Here is a 16,535-nt window from a genome sequence, read left to right on the forward strand (position 1 = left end):
GTTGCCGTCATAAAACATTGATGAACATATTTATTTGTTCATATTGAAGTGAACGTGGACTTAAGTGAACTTAATGTAACCTGTCTGAAAACTAGGGAGTAAGTCGCAAAAGATAGGTCCGATTTTAGCTTTGGTAACAAGGGTTTTGTCAAAAATTATTTTTATTTGCTTTTAGTCATTCTATAATATGTGAATTCTCTGCCCACTGGTTGAATAGAAATATGGCACTTCTGGCGTGAGCAGCAATTGGCTGGGTAGTTGGGAGAATTAAAATACAGATGTATTTACAATATGTAAAAAAACTTTGTTGTATTACTATATTGGCTGTTTTTGTCATTTCTTGATGCATATTAAAAACGTAGATAATTTGTGAGTAAATGTAATCCGCATCTCAAACAATCTTCACGAGTCGCATGTACATTTTTGTCACAGTGCCGCTCATTTTATGCAATCACGTGACGACAGCGGGTAAGTTGGAGTCCAGGAATTGACGGGTTAGTGTTGTTGCTAGCAGATGCAAACAATGCTGTCAGAAGATAGCAACGAATCGCAGAGATCGTTTGGAACAGACCAAGGGGTTGGTTAGCGCATAGATCTTAACAGCGGTGGCCAATGTGCATGACTGACTTGGTTGTCATAGATCTTAACAGAGGGTGCCAATGTGCATGACTGACTTGATTGTCATAGATCTTAACAGCGGTGGCCTATGTGCATGACTGACTTGGTTGTCATAGATATATAATAATAATAATGGCTTTATTTCAAAAGGGTAAAATACAGTGCGAATATTCATTTAACTCTGGGTTGATCTACCCTGAGGCCCTCAGACACAAACAGTTTGAAACAATGTTACATTACATGTGCGTTGGAAAACAAGGTAATTCGGATTACCACAAGTGGAACCACATGATACGCATGTTCAGAGCACAGAATGAGTGAGTGGGTGATGGCCCTTTCCCATCACCTTCTCATATGCACATTAGCTCATGGGTGCTATGATGGAATTCTCAAAATGAAGTATCATTTTTGGTATATAATCCCTTGAAGATATAGGTTCTTAAAACATAGAACCGAGAAAGAACATAGAACTGGTCCTGAGATCTTAACAGCGGTGGCCTATGTGCATGACTGACTTGGTTGTCATAGATCTTTCAAGCAGTAGTCATTGTGGTTGACTTGATTGTCGTGAATCTTACAGGCTCTAGTTCCAGTCGACATGGATCTAATTTTACACTTTACTCCTCATCCTTTCTGGCCCGAACGTGATTCTGCAAGACAGAAGTCATGGATATTGTAACGTAATTAAAATGAAAGCTAATAGTGACATTTTAAGCGCGAAGAACATTAAATGAAGTGCTAGACAAAGTTTATTTTAGGAATTGTTAATAGTGAGCTGAAGTATTAAATAGCAACTCACGAACTTGACAAACTATCGCGTTGAGGAACAAAGTGTGTCTCGATGTCCATGCATGTTGTGAGAATTCGTCAGCAGTAGGGTAACCTATATTCCTACCCAAAGTAGCAAGTTTTCTAGGTCAGAGCAGCCACCTTATCAGGGATGGCATACTAACGTATTTAAAGTCTGAAACGCGCTTGTCAAGATCACAAGCCTACACAAACACGGATCACGGGCGTCATGTTTTGGTTTGCCACTGTAGTTGTTTGCTTCATGCTGGCCGTTGTAGATGGCCAGGAAATACTTCAAAACCCCGACTTTGAATCCTTGGATAACTGGGCGTGTTATCACATAAAATGTACCTTATCAACTGACAAGCACTCCGGCAAACATGCAATGAAAGCTGCAGAAAGGTGAGACGTTAACGTGATGTTTTATGTGTCAAATATGTTATTCATCTCCGAAGTTTTTGCGACATAATTATTACAAAATTAAGACTGGTACAAAACCACTGCACTGTTTTCTAATTGCCTTCAAACGACTTTTATTTGATTGTCTCTCCTTACGATTTGTGGTAAATAAATACCACTAAAACCCAGCATCTTCCCGTAGATCGACGGTTGTAACGCTGTTAGCAAAATTCGTTGATGAAGATCGTACACATTTTCATAATTTTCTAAAATTTACATTTTAATCGGTTTCGTCATGTGAATTATCAGTAGGGCCTACTGTGAAGGTGGTCAGGTGAGTGAGAGGACGTCATGCCGATGGTGAACCTGCGAGAGCTGGGTTTGAGCTCGTGACATGGGCAAGAGCTGTTTAATCATTTCATACCAATATGAGTGCATGTAACATGAGACTTCCTTGTTATAAACAGTTAAAAGTATCAAGGAATATACATTCACTGACATGGAGCAGTTCTGGCTACAGAAGTTATCTGTGTCCTCCTATGTTCCACCAGGCCAAAATTATTATTATTACGTACCTATATATTATAAGAAGTGTTAATCTGAATGTATTTCTCTGTCGACAAATTATGTTCAAGGTCAATTTACACGGCCCATGCTCGTTCACCAGGCACTACAATGGCCCCTTACAGACAGACCGTGTTCCAGCAGACAGAATTATTACCGAAGTTCCTTACGGATAGGCCGCGCGTGTTCCACCAGATATAACTACTAGTATCATGGACGTCCCTTGCGGACAGGTCGTGTTCCACCAGACACAACTGCTACCAAAGCCCCTTACAGACAAGTCATGTTTCATCAGACACATCTATTATTAAAATTCCTGACATAAAACCTGTGTCCTACCAGACACATCTATTACCCTCACAGACTGGCCGTGTTCCACCACACACTACTATTATCAATATGAGCTACGGACAACATGCGTTCCCCCAGACACAACTATTGCCTAGGTCCGTTACGGACAACATACGTTCCCCCAGACACAACTATTGCCTAGGTCCGTTACGGACAACATGCGTTCCACCAGACACAACTATTGCCTAGGTCCGTTACGGACAACCTCTATTTCTCCAGGCACAACTGTTACTAAGGTCTGTTACGGACAACATGCGTTCCACCAGACACAATCATTACCAATGTCCGTTACGGACAACCTCTATTCCTCCAGACACAACTGTTACTAAGGTCTGTTACGGACAACATGCGTTCCACCATACACAACCATTACCAATGTCCGTTACGGACAACCTCTATTCCTCCAGACACAACTGTTACTAAGGTCTGTTACGGACAACATGCGTTCCACCAGACACAACCATTACCAATGTCCGTTACGGACAACCTGTGTCCCAACAGCCGCAACTATTACAGAGTTCCCTTAAGTCCGTGTTCCACCAGGCACCACTATTACCAAGGTCCGTTAAGGACAGCCTGAGTTCCACCAGACACATCCACACAACTACTGCCAATATTTCTTTCACACAGCCTATTCTCTTTCCGACTAGACACAACTATTACCAAGGACCCTTGCAAATTGTCAATGTGAAAGAAGGTCACGTGTACAACATGGAGGCCTGGATAAAACTCCTGAACGACAACGGAAAGTCTCAACATGTCCAGATTGAGATGGCTTATATCCTTAACAACGGTACGAGCTACGATTACAAACACAAATTGCGATAGTTGTTTTTACACATATGTGATTCATATTAAGCATAACGTCAAAGCATTCTAGGTGAAGTTACAGACCTCAGGATGAAAATGTCAGTGGTATTCTACACGGAATTGAAATAAACCCTATCAACACTTGACTGTTGTTCTATAAGCTGCTAGTGAATAGACTTTAGCACGTGGTTAATCCACTGAATAGATCACTTCAGCACGTGGTTAATCTATTGAATAGATCACTTTAGCACGTGGTTAATCTACTGAATAGATCACTTCAGCACGTGGTTAATCTATTGAATAGATCACTTTAGCACGTGGTTAATCTATTGAATAGATCACTTTAGCACGTGGTTAATCTACTGAATAAATCACTTTAGCACGTGGTTAATCTACTAGATAGATCTCTTTAGCACGTGGTTAATCTACTGAATAGATCACTTTAGCACGTGGTTAATCTACTGAATAGATCACTTTAGCACGTGGTTAATCTACTGAATAGATCCCTTTAGCACGTGGTAAATCTACTGAATAGATCACTGGTTAATCTATTTGCGATAAATCCATTACGATTATGTATATTAATTTTACTTGATATTCAATATAATATTCATTGTAATAAATTTAGGTATCATCAGGTGTACCTAATGCATAAAAATTTACAGTAAAGTATATAAGACAAGTAGTCAACTTAAGGTAATTAAAACGGTTTAATATACTTGATAGTAATACCCATAATACAGTCGAATTAATCACTATTACAGGCATGAAAAGGTATTCGATTATTTCATTTTTTCTTTAAGGTCACATTAATTACGTGGCAGTGGCTTATCGTAACCCGGTCACTTCTCATTCCGGATGGATTCATCTGAAAGGCCAACTGGTCGTACCCAAAGGTCAGACTGTATTCATGTTGTCATAGAAACGATGTGCGTTTATTACAAATCACTGCGCAGGGGCTCACTTTACAAAAACTCTAAAGGTAACCGTTTCACAAGGAAAATATCTGGCTATCGGCTAAAGATTTTTGTCTTAGATTTTGAAAGTTAGACCAAAATCCCTAGCCAGCCCTGGAGAAGTCTAGGAGACAGCAAAGTTCACTTCAAAAGCGTTGCGTGTCTCATTTTTATAGTTTATATATATTGAATCTAAGAAAAGAGGAATAAATCACTTTCTTACAGCACATGAAAGTCTTTTTATGCTCACAAGCCACCCAAACACCTGTGTTGTTGTTGTTTCGTTGTTCATGTTGTGAGAATTATTGCCCTGTGTTAACAATCTGTGCCAAAAAGGAACTGAAGGAGAAATTATTACATTTTTTCTGGTGTTTATACATAGTAATTTAAGATATATATATTTTGGATATAATTTACCAATTAGCAGCATTGATTCAACCAATCAGACTGATGCAGAGCGGCCACATAGCCGGCTAGGCTAAGTATGGTGAGCTTTAGAGAGTTTTACTTTTGTGAAATGGCCTAGTCAGTATTTTTCGTAGCCTACTTACGGTGGTCGCCTAAATGATACTTGGACCTTAGACGACTTTTTGTGAAAGGGACCCAAGCGTCGGTAAGTTATCGTCATCAACTGCCTTGTAAATTTTGTATTTTTCTCTAGTGTAACATAGGTGAGGGGAAGTTACAAATGAGTCATCAATTTAGGCCTAGCTGTATGCCTATATATACCCATTTCTATCCCAACCAAAACCATTGAATTTATACAGAAACGCAAACGCTGTCTGAAACAGGTAAAAAATTGTGGGGCCCCACTGGCATATCTAAGGCGTAATTATATGAGAAAAAATAGGTATAAGTGTACTTTATCTATTGGTATCCATATGTGTGTCAGGTCTGAAGGAGAGCCGAGTGTACTTCCAAGGTCCTGACCCGGGCATAGACTTCCTGGTGGACGCCGCTTCCATGACGGAACTACACTTAAACTCTGACAACTGGAAACCTGAGGCTAACGCACGTATAGACCAATACAGAAAGAGCAACATTCATATCAAGTGAGTCAAAATATAACATCCATATCAAGTGAGTCAAAATACAACATCCATATCAAGTGAGTCAAAATACAACATCCCATATCGACTGAGTCAAAATACAACATTCCATATAGACTGAGTCAAAAGTAACACTCGCGTATCGGGCTAGTCAGTTATATAATTCCTGTGAACCGATTCATGATAATACCTTAGTTTAATGCATGGGTCGAAGTCGGGAGACCAGGGATCAAACCCGGGTCGGGCCATACCAAAGCCTTAAGAAATGGTACTTGTTGCGACCTTGCTTGGCCCTCAGCACTGAGAAGTTATAGCAACGAAACATGACTGGTTGGCCTGGTGTCCGTATATCGCGACTGGTTACGACAGCACTTTGGCACAAGAAGACATAGCATATGTACACGCACGTAAGAACTCTTCATCGCCATAGGACGTTAAGTTGGACGTAAAACTCCAAGCATATACGTATATAAATACATACATAACTTCGGGGATAATATTGTTAATCAATATCAGTGATGAGGATGGACTACATGTATATTGTCTTGGTCCAGTGCAGTATCACCTGGCACTTCATTTATCTGATAAAAGTTATTGCTTACGCCGTTCTGAGAGGGAAGTCGTATTAGGTCGTCAGATATCTAACAAACCGTCTTATGTCAGCCAGGAGCTGAATGTTGGGCCTTTTGGACAATGTTAACAGTGCGTAGCCCTGATTGTGGACGTGGAAGCTGATTTTATGCTTTGATTTGAGTATCTTTATTTTCTTTCTAAGAGTGACAACAGATGCTGGAGTCAACAAAAACTCGGTTTCTATTGATGTGAGTAGTCTTACAACTTGCTAGTTCCTATGATAGATCCTCTTTGAGCTTGTGTTAATTCTTTTACATTGTCAGTAGCCTAGTTTCTTATAACCCTATATTGGTGCTGCAGATTGCATGGTTAAACATATGAATTATCAGATAAAGTTCGAATAAAACTGTGTAAAAAAAGAAGAAAAGAATATGTTCCTTGGGTGGCTTTCTATCAAGCGTGTTTGTTCGCCATCTTTGCTTTAGCTATAGGATCTCTGCACCATGCACAGTTTTCACCAACAGCTAGCTTGTTTTGGTTGTCCCAACTCCCGCTGTCTTGTCAGCCATTAAATGGAACAATTATATGGTTAGATATTTAATTGGCATGCCGCAAATGTGTCAATCCATTAACTGCCTGGTTTCTTATCTCCCCGAATCTCTACAAAGTGTATCTTCAAAGTGATGCGTCAGGCCATTAATGGGCACCATGCATTATAAGCCAAAAAAGTGACCCTTCATTCTATTTCTTTTATTTCTTGAGATCTCCAGTGACCCTGTAAACCCGTTTGGCTTCTGTCACAGGTTTCTCAGAAGACTCATGCGTTTGCTTTCGGAACCGCTGTGGTTGCCAAAGTCATCAACAACAACAATGGCGGCTCAGACCATAAATATCGTCAGTTTATCTACGACAACTTCAACTGGGCAGTGGCGGAAAATGCTCTGAAATGGCATCAGTTGGAACCAAACCGTGTATGTTCCCAGTTTCAACCAGCTATCCGCATGCCTAGCACTGACTGATACTTACTATTCACATGCCTTGCACAACTTGTACTAACTATTCAAATGTCTAGCGCCAATTTGTGCAAACTATTTATATTGCCTAGCACCAACGTATACTAACCATTCATATGCCCAGCGCCAACATATGTTAACCATTCATATACCTGTATACGCCAACAATATAATTAAGACGTACATCATGGAGAGAAAACTCAGAGCAGCGACAGCAGCGTGATAGCTGACCAATGGTCACACGTAACCGGTGAAATGCGGCCTTTCTTCAATTTACCTCAGTTAGGGTTTTATTCTAATTGTTCATGTAAATACATAAATAGTAACAAATAACACGTCCCTAGCATCATGGCTTAAGCAGAATTAGGTAAAAAATGCAGTCATGTTAATTGCTATTTATTAGACGTCACTGGTCTAGAATTACTCAGATGCTGTGCGGTCATCACATTTAATATATGTAATAGTATTAAAACAATGTAGCATAAATGTAGCGATATAAGCTACAATAAATATAACAAAGTATAAAACAATATGTCTAGCACCAACTTATACTAACTATTAAAATGCCTAGCACCAAGTTATACTTACTATTCATATTCCTAAGCTGCTACATGTACATGGTACATGTATGAGGACAACAGCTTAGGATCGTATGCGCTTGTCAGGCAAAATCACGCATTGATTATACTTTTATGCAATTATCTCTAATCTATATGGTTCAACGATTGGGTTTGGCAATATGTGATAATATATCAAGTTTTCGTAAAAGGTTATATTGTAAAAATTCAATCAACAATTTGATTTTCTTTTTCCAAATAGGGACATATAGATTACGCAACAGGGGAAAAGGCAATCAAAATACTGAGGAGTCATGGGTATGTTATTTGTTATTGTGCATGTGGGTCAAGGTCAATGGTTTTATCCAAGGCCTGAGCGGCAAGTGTAACTGGGCACGGCTTGGAGCCGCCCTTTGGATTGTATGGTTTAGTGGAGCACTGTTCAGTACACAGCTTAAAACCATTTTCAATGGAGTAATATAGATAGTAAACAGCCTGGAACCGAGTTTTGGTGGAGGAATTCAATATACAAAGCTTGGGGCTGGGTTTTAGTGGAGGGATTCAATGTACACAACTTGGGACAAGGTTTCAGTGGAGGGATTCAATGTACACAGTTTGGGACCGAGTTTTAGTGGAGGAATTCAATGTACACAACTTGGGACAGGGTTTTAGTGGAGGAGTTCAATGTACACAGTTTGGGACCGAGTTTTAGTGGAGGAATTCAATGTACACAACTTGGGACAAGGTTTTAGTGAAGGAATTCAATGTACACAGCTTGGAGCTGGGTTTTAGTGAAGGAAGTCAATGTACTTAGCTTGAGACCAGGTTTTAGTGGAGGAATTCAATGCACACAGCTTGGGACTGGCTTTTGGAGGAGGACTACAATATACACAGGTGGGGACAAAGGTTTAGGGAAGGAGTTCAATGTACACAGCTTGTGGCTGGGTTTTATTGGAGGAATTCAATGTACACAACTTGGGTCAAGGGTTTAATGGAGGAATTCAATGTACACAGCTTGTGGATGGGTTTTAGTGATCTTAATAAAGTGTAGACAGGCTGGAACCATGGTTTTATTTGGCTGAATATAGTGCTCACAGCTTGGGAACGAGATGTTAGGGAGTTGGATAGAGTGTACAAAACTTGGGACTGGGGTTGTAGTGGTCTGAATGGATATTTACATAACTTGAGGCTCGAGTTTAATAGAATGTATACAGCCTAGTACCAGGGTTTTAGGGGGTGGAATAGTTACACAACTTGGTAGCGGGTTGTTAGAGTGGTGAATGGAGTGTACAGAGCTGGGAGCCGGGGATTAGTGCTGATGAAGGTAAAAATATTGAGCTGCCACCCTTGGTTACTTGTAAGATAATGTTATGTTAGAGCTGTTGTTTTGATTAACAGGTACAAATATCTACCTATGGCTTTGTCATGTGACGTCCACATAAACAAATTACACGCACATATAGGCTACTCACTAGATTGGTGGTCGCAATGATTGCAATGCAACCGTGGAACACAGGCCAAATATTCTAGGCTGTCTCAGTGCAGACAACTGGCCAGGTTGTGGGTTCGAGTCCAGTCCGGGCACTTCACACCACGTAGGTTTGTCAGGTAACTTACTTGGTGTGGTGGGTTTCCATCGATCTCCAGTTTCTAAAACTTGACCACAGTCCTGTAAGTGCCATGTTCATGACCTCGTGACTGAAATCAAATCAAAGGAGGTTAAACAACAGTCAGTCATTACCTCTATAGGGTTCTAAACAACAACTATTACCTCTATAGGGCGTCAAACAACAATCATGTCATTACCTCCTTCGGGCGCTAAATAACAGCCAATGATTACCTCTAAAGGGCGTTAAACAACAGTCATGTCATTACCTCTATAGGGCGTCAAACAACAGTCATGTCATTACCTCTACAGGGCGTTAAACAACAGTCAGTGATTACCTCTATAGGGTTTTAACCAACAGTCAGTGATTACCTCTAAAGAGCGTTAAACAAGTCATGTCATTACCTCTATAGGGCGTTAAACAACAGTCAGGCATTATCTCTATAGAGCGTTAAACACGGTCAGCCATTACCTTTATAGGGCGCTAAACAGCAAGCAATCATTACCCATGTTTTTGTCCCAGTGTAGTTCACCCAAGCACACGCAGCGCTATCGGTCACATCACTGATCATCTTGGTCTGTCTATCTTGTTTGTAGACTAAAGGTTCGTGGTCACAATCTCATATGGAATGGTGCTCATCATCTTCCCTCCTGGGTCACCAAACTACCACATGATGAACAAAACAGCGTCGTGCAGAAGCACATACACGACACAGTTCTACGATACAAAGGCCTGTAGGTGACTAATTTCTACTCTTTACTTTTGTGATCTGGCATAAACATTGCTCGATTTATTTTCACTGTGGCCATGTTAATTTCATGTATCAAGAATAAAATGATATGATAACTGAATTCAAGACGGATGAAACCAGCTCATCGGCAGTGATAATTCAAAGTGAGTATACATAAACAATTCATGAGAAGGTCTTTCGGTAACCTGCGAATGGTCGTGGGATACTGGCGATGTGGTACACGTTAAATCCCAGTCTAACATATTTTCTGAAATGTGCTTGAAAAGTATCTAATAAATAAAGTAAAGTTATATAAAATAAACGAAATACGGTGTCTTCAGAGTCAGTATATAGGGATACGTCTGTAGATTAGCATTTCCTTGCGCATACCTTCACCGCATCCTTCCTCCTATAATCACTCTCCGTATAGCTGCATCTCAGGTCAAGGTCAACAATTACAGCTTTGTGCCAGTGCTTAATGGTTTATAAGCCATTTCACAAATACATGTAAAACTTTTCCGGCACTTGTATAATACTTCTCCCGCACTTAGTACAATACGTCTCCGGCAATTGCATAATACTTTTCCGGCACTTGAATAATACTTCAACGGCGCTTGATTATTACTTCTATGGTACTTGTATCATACTTCTCTGGGACTTCTATAATACTTATCTGGCACTTAGTACAATACTTCTCCGGCACTTGCATAATACTTCTCCGGCACTGGTATAATACTTTTTGGGCGCTTGTATCATGCTTCTCCGGCACTTGTGAATTACTTCTCTGGCACTTGTATCATACTTCTCTGGGACTTGTATAACACTTCTCTGGTACTTAGTACAATACTTCTCCGGTACTTGTATAGTACTTCTCTGGCACCTGTATGATACTTCTCCGGTACTTAGTGCAACACCTCTCAAGTACTTAGTACAATACTTCTTAGGCACTTGTATAGCACTTCTCTGGCACCTGTATAATACTTCTCCGGTACTTAGTGCAATACCTCTCAAGTACTTAGTACAATACTTCTTAGGCACTTGTATAATACTTCTCCGGCGTTTAGTACAATATCTCTCAGGCACTTGTATAATACTTCTTCGGTACTTAGTACAATGCTTCTCAGGCACTTGTACAATATTTCTCCGGCGCTTAGTACAATACCTCTCCGGCACTTGCATAATACTTTTCCCGCACTTGAATAATACTTCTACGGCGATTGTATATTACTTCTCTGGCATTTGTACCATACTTCTCTGGCAATTGTTTAATACTTCTTCGGCACTTATTTCACTTGTATAATACATCTACGGCACATATATAATACTGTACCGGCACATGTATAATACTTCTCCGGCATTTGTATCATTTGTATTTGCATAATACTTCTCTGGCACTTATATAATACTTTATCGGCACTTGTGTAATATTTCTCCGGTACATGAATTTTTTCTCCGGCAGAGTGGAGCATTGGGACGTTAACAATGAGATGCTTCACGGGGACTATTTTGAGAACACGTTTCACGACCCGGATTACACCAAGAAAGTTTTTAAAACAGTCCATCAGCTTGACCCCAGTGTAACCTTATTCCTAAACGACTACAACGTAGTGGCATCCGGTGGAAGTACCAACGTATGCACACGTTTTTATGTGATGTTTATATTTTCTTCTTTATTTTTTCTTTAAGAGGTGGCAGCGGGGAGAAAAGGATTTAAATGTTTGGATTCTAACATGGTCGTTTAGAGACCATATTCTTTATGATGATTTTTTCTGGCTATTTTATCATTAATTTCATTGAAAGTAATCTGTATACTGAATAAATAATAAGTATAATAATAAATTGGCAGTCTTCTGCGTTAGGCTACATGTAATAATACATGAATAGACACAATATCCAGTTTTGAGATACACATGCCTTAACATCATCACTCCAAAATATGGCCGATAAAGCCTACCTTGCATTCTGAACATGTATTTAACCGAGCTTTTCTCAGTGGTTTTTCCATGCACCGTCTGGTGACCTTTACTTCATATTTGCTTTTCTCCTCCTTTAAAGCATATAACTTATTTCTACTTCCTCGCACTGTTTCTTTTTGTATCCCCTCATAAGCATCGAGATTGATCTCTCTTTTGTGTTAATTAGTATTACTCTGTGAATAACTCTTTGTTTGTTATAATTTATATGGAATGTTCAACCATCACTACTGAATCCTTCCCCCCATGCGAGCTGTATATAGGATGTCCAGCCATCACTACTGAATCCTTCCCCCCATGTCAGCTGTATACAGGATGTTCAACCATCACTACTGAATCCTTCCCCTCATGCGAGCTGTATACAGGATGTCCAACCATCACAGCTGAATCCTTCCCTCACGTCAGCTGTATATAGGATGTTCAACCATATCGGCTGAATCCTTCCCTTATGTGAGCTGTATACAGGATGTTCAACCATCACTACTGAATGCTTCCCTCATGTCAGCTGTATACAGGATGTTCAACCATCACTAGTGAATCCTTCCCCTCATGCGAGCTGTATACAGGATGTCCAACCATCACAGCTGAATCCTTCCCTCACGTCAGCTGTATATAGGATGTTCAACCATATCGGCTGAATCCTTCCCTTATGTGAGCTGTATACAGGATGTTCAACCATCACTACTGAATGCTTCCCTCATGTCAGCTGTATACAGGATGTTCAACCATCACTAGTGAATCCTTCCCCTCATGTGAGCTGTATACAGGATGTTCAACCATCACTACTGAATGCTTCCCTCATGTCAGCTGTATACAGGATGTTCAACCATCACTAGTGAATCCTTCCCCTCATGCGAGCTGTATACAGGATGTCCAACCATCACAGCTGAATCCTTCCCTCACGTCAGCTGTATATAGGATGTTCAACCATTACTACTGAATCCTTCCCCAAGTCAGCTGTATACAGGATGTTCAACCATCACTACTGAATCCTTCCCTCCCCTATGTCAGATGTATTTAGGATGTTCAACCATCACTACTGAATCCTTCCCTCATGTGAGCTGTATACAGGATGTTCAACCATCACTACTGAATCCTTCCCCATGTCAGCTGTATACAGGATGTTCAACCATCACTACTGAATCCTTCCCTATGTCAGCTGTATATAGGATGTTCAAGCATAACTTCTGAATCCTTCCCCCCATGTGAGCTGTATACAGGATGTTCAACCATCACTACTGAATCCTTCCCTCATGTCAGCTGTATATAAGATGTTCAAGCATCACTTCTGAATCTCTCCCCCCCATTACACATGTGAGCTGTATATAGGATGACTAAGTATCACTATGCTATATCTTTTCTCTAAATGTGATTGTTAATAATGAGACTGATCGGACTGGTGGTCTTTGGTAGGATTACCTGGCTCAGGCTAAAGATTACAAGGCGTCACACACCCACGTCGGGGGGCTTGGAGTTCAGTGTCATTTCAATAATCAACCGGTGCCAGCTCTGATCAAGGTGAAAAACATGGCATAAATTGTATTCGAACTTCGAATTTAAACATCTTTTAATTTCAGCTTAGGAGAAAATATAGCAGAGTTACACTTGTCAGAAACTCGCACAAATGAAATACACCGTAAGGGCAGCACACTGGAAAACCCATGTGTCAGTCGTTTTCTACATTCACGTCTTTCGGTGGTGTCCGAAGCCGACGCCTGTCAGCAGTTTCCTCCAAGAAGTTCTGGCGGCGGTTTCCTCCACGCACATCTGTCAGTAGTTTTTTCCACGAGCGTCTGTCAGCGATTTCCAATACCAATGTCTGTCAGCGGTTTCCTACACCGTCTGTCAGCGATTTCCTATACCAACGTCTGTCAGCGGTTTCCTACATCCACGTCTGTCAGTGGTTTCTTACACCAATGTCTGTCAGTGGTTTCCTACACCCGCGTCTATTCGCAGTCTTTTTTTCCAGCCATTTCTGAGCGTGGCTAAATGTAAAATAAATAGAAAAGACCAAACAAACAAACAGTAAACATCCCAACAGTCAGCACCAAAAGTACAACAGGGCCTATTTGATGAAAAGTGAATATATCTTCTTATGTGTGGACAGTAAAGTGACCAGAAAACGAACACACAAACCTGCATATCTGTCTAACATTTCCTCTCGCAGATAAAACACAGGTAACATGTAATTGACCGCCAACAAGATCGATGAAGGCAGGGTTTATTTATATATTTATATTACAATATGTTTGCTGCACCAGGAAAGACTGGATACTCTCTCGCAGGCGGGATTGCCCATCTGGGCGACCGAGCTGGACGTGAAGACGGACAATGAGCACGAGCGGGCGGATTGGTACGACATCGCTTATCGGATGTTGTTCTCGCATCCGTCGGTTGAGGGCATCCTGGTTTGGGGATTCTGGAGTCAACATCATTGGCGCGGAGAGGCTGCAGCTTTTGTCTCGGGGCCAGAATTTAAGGTTTAGTACATACAAGCAATTAAAACAAAAAGGGTACGTTGAATGTCAGATGAATGCTAGAAGCGTAAGAGGTGCTCTAATGTCCAGCTTGCGTCGAGCCCATATGATGTGCTTTAGGAAATTTGCCCTCGAAGTGACATATATTTCTCAGAGCATTCTCCTACATCCGGGATCCCAGCACAATGTTATATTATAACAGTTTTCCATAAATGTTAATGTTTCAAAGCAATTATAAACAGGAAATTCCCGTATAGCATTGTTTAGGACAGACCATTTTATCTTCTGTTATCAAGGTTAACGCAGCTGGCCAACACTACCTGAACCTGGTGAACAAAGAGTGGAGAACTGAAAACTCTCATCCCCTTTCCAAGGGCACTGATTTCACGTTCAGAGGTTTCCGAGGTCATTACGAGGTGAAGGTGAAGGTCAACGGGAAGACAGTGCGGACGACTTCTTTTGACCTCGGCAAGAATGACCATAGTTTGAGCTTGCATGTCAGCCACGATTAACATCAGATAATAAACCTGTCACAATTTGAAACGGCGCATTTTTCTTAATATAAGACTAGGTTGTCAACATAAAAGTGGAAATATGAAAGTATAAATGAAAATCAATAGAGGACGCATGTGTAGACGGTTTTGAAAACAGTGCTTCAACACTGTAATTAGAATCCTCAATGAACATCGTACAGCCATTGATATTTCATAGTAGCCTCAAATGGCTTGTCACTGGACGTCAAATGTCTTGTCGGTGGACATTAAATGTCGAATATATGGACATCAAATGTCTTTTGTGAACATCAAATGTCGTGTATGTATTTGGGCATCAAATGTCGTACGTGGATATCAAATGTCTTGTTGGTGGACATGAAATGTCGTGTATGAACATCTAAGGTCGTAAATGAACATCAAATATCGTATATGGATATTATTTTTTCCTTCCTTAGTTTGTGTTGAGTGTCGTGTTTAACAGTTGCGTGCATGCATTACCCAACAACATGCGGACGACACCATTCTTTCTTAAACGGTTGGGTTTTCCCAGACACCCTGTGTGTATATCTGATTTCTTCACCAACATATCAAAGCAATCACATTTTATTATTTATATAAAGGTGAAATGTCAGAATTTACTAAAGGGGATAGCTCACCGGCTAGAGTTAGATATCATTTTTGTCATACACACCCCGACGCTATGATGTCACAAAGAAACATTTTGTTTTGTGACCTTCCAATCCAAGCTTAGCAGAATGACGTCATAACGGTCAGCTTTAACATATCTTACATCACGCAACAAGACATGTTATAAACACAAGCCTGTGAAGGCATACATATGAAAACATTGCTTAAACTTGTTCAAATACACAAAGTCACAATAAAGTCAAAATTTAAATAATGAATAGAATGTTGCATAGTGAAGATTGAGTATCATAAACATATTTCTTGTGAGAGGTGAAAATGGTAACCCATGAGACTCCTCTCACCAAAATGCACCAAAACATCCTTGAGCACGGCGTAAAACACTAATCAAATAAATAAATAAACGAATAAATAAATAACCCATGAGACGATTTCTTTACTGAGCAATATCCTCTATCTTTTGAACTGGACGTGTAAAGAAAATAAATAATAACAGTAAATTGGCAGAAATAATTGCTAGGCTTACTATACGTACATGTAACCAAAAAGACACGAGCCGGGCTAGACAAAGGATAAAAACCGCATCGAATAAGCTGTCACTGTTTTCCATGGTTATGGGCAAAAATACAAAGCGATTTAGAGGCTTTAATGGGAGAACATCAGTTTCCTTCAAATTTTCATGCTGTCAACTTTTTTTTGAGATCATATTTCATTACATTTATTTTTAATCCCTTGTATTCTCGGTGCATGTTAATTATCCCTCTGTGTTGTGAACAGTTCAAAGTTACCTTTATGTAACTTAGTGTGTTCCGCAAACAAGCCGATGTGAAATTAACACCTGCAAGGTGGCGAGATTTGTAAGACGTGCGCAAAAAGATAATAAAAATAATAAAAAAAAAACAAGAAAAGACACACTAGCGATAAGGATTT

The 16,535-nt window shown here is 40.2% G+C and overlaps 1 protein-coding gene across 1 annotated transcript; it reads left to right on the plus strand.

Annotated features, from left to right (window-relative positions):
- The first annotated feature begins 1,621 nt into the window (after window positions 1-1,621).
- LOC135469098 (anti-sigma-I factor RsgI6-like) lies at window positions 1,622-14,996 on the plus strand. Its single transcript, XM_064747626.1, has 12 exons — window positions 1,622-1,809; window positions 3,372-3,514; window positions 4,335-4,427; window positions 5,380-5,539; window positions 6,312-6,357; window positions 6,913-7,080; window positions 7,942-7,997; window positions 9,883-10,020; window positions 11,476-11,647; window positions 13,403-13,507; window positions 14,251-14,469; window positions 14,763-14,996. The coding sequence occupies exons 1-12, from the start codon at window positions 1,637-1,639 to the stop codon at window positions 14,976-14,978; spliced, it is 1,689 nt and encodes a 562-aa protein (XP_064603696.1). The 5' UTR covers window positions 1,622-1,636; the 3' UTR covers window positions 14,979-14,996.
- The last annotated feature ends 1,539 nt before the right edge of the window (window positions 14,997-16,535 follow it).

Source organism: Liolophura sinensis, chromosome 6 (genome assembly GCF_032854445.1).
Source record: "Liolophura sinensis isolate JHLJ2023 chromosome 6, CUHK_Ljap_v2, whole genome shotgun sequence".
Classification (NCBI taxonomy): Eukaryota; Metazoa; Mollusca; class Polyplacophora; order Chitonida; family Chitonidae; genus Liolophura; species Liolophura sinensis.

Bases quoted from the DNA above. Each gene is read 5' to 3' on its own strand.
- LOC135469098 (XM_064747626.1), top strand. From the start codon at position 1,637: ATGTTTTGGTTTGCCACTGTAGTTGTTTGCTTCATGCTGGCCGTTGTA. The intron at 3,515-4,334 runs GTACGAGCTACG...TTTTTCTTTAAG, and splicing joins GGCTTATATCCTTAACAACG to GTCACATTAATTACGTGGCA. The intron at 10,021-11,475 runs GTAGGTGACTAA...TTTCTCCGGCAG, and splicing joins GTTCTACGATACAAAGGCCT to AGTGGAGCATTGGGACGTTA.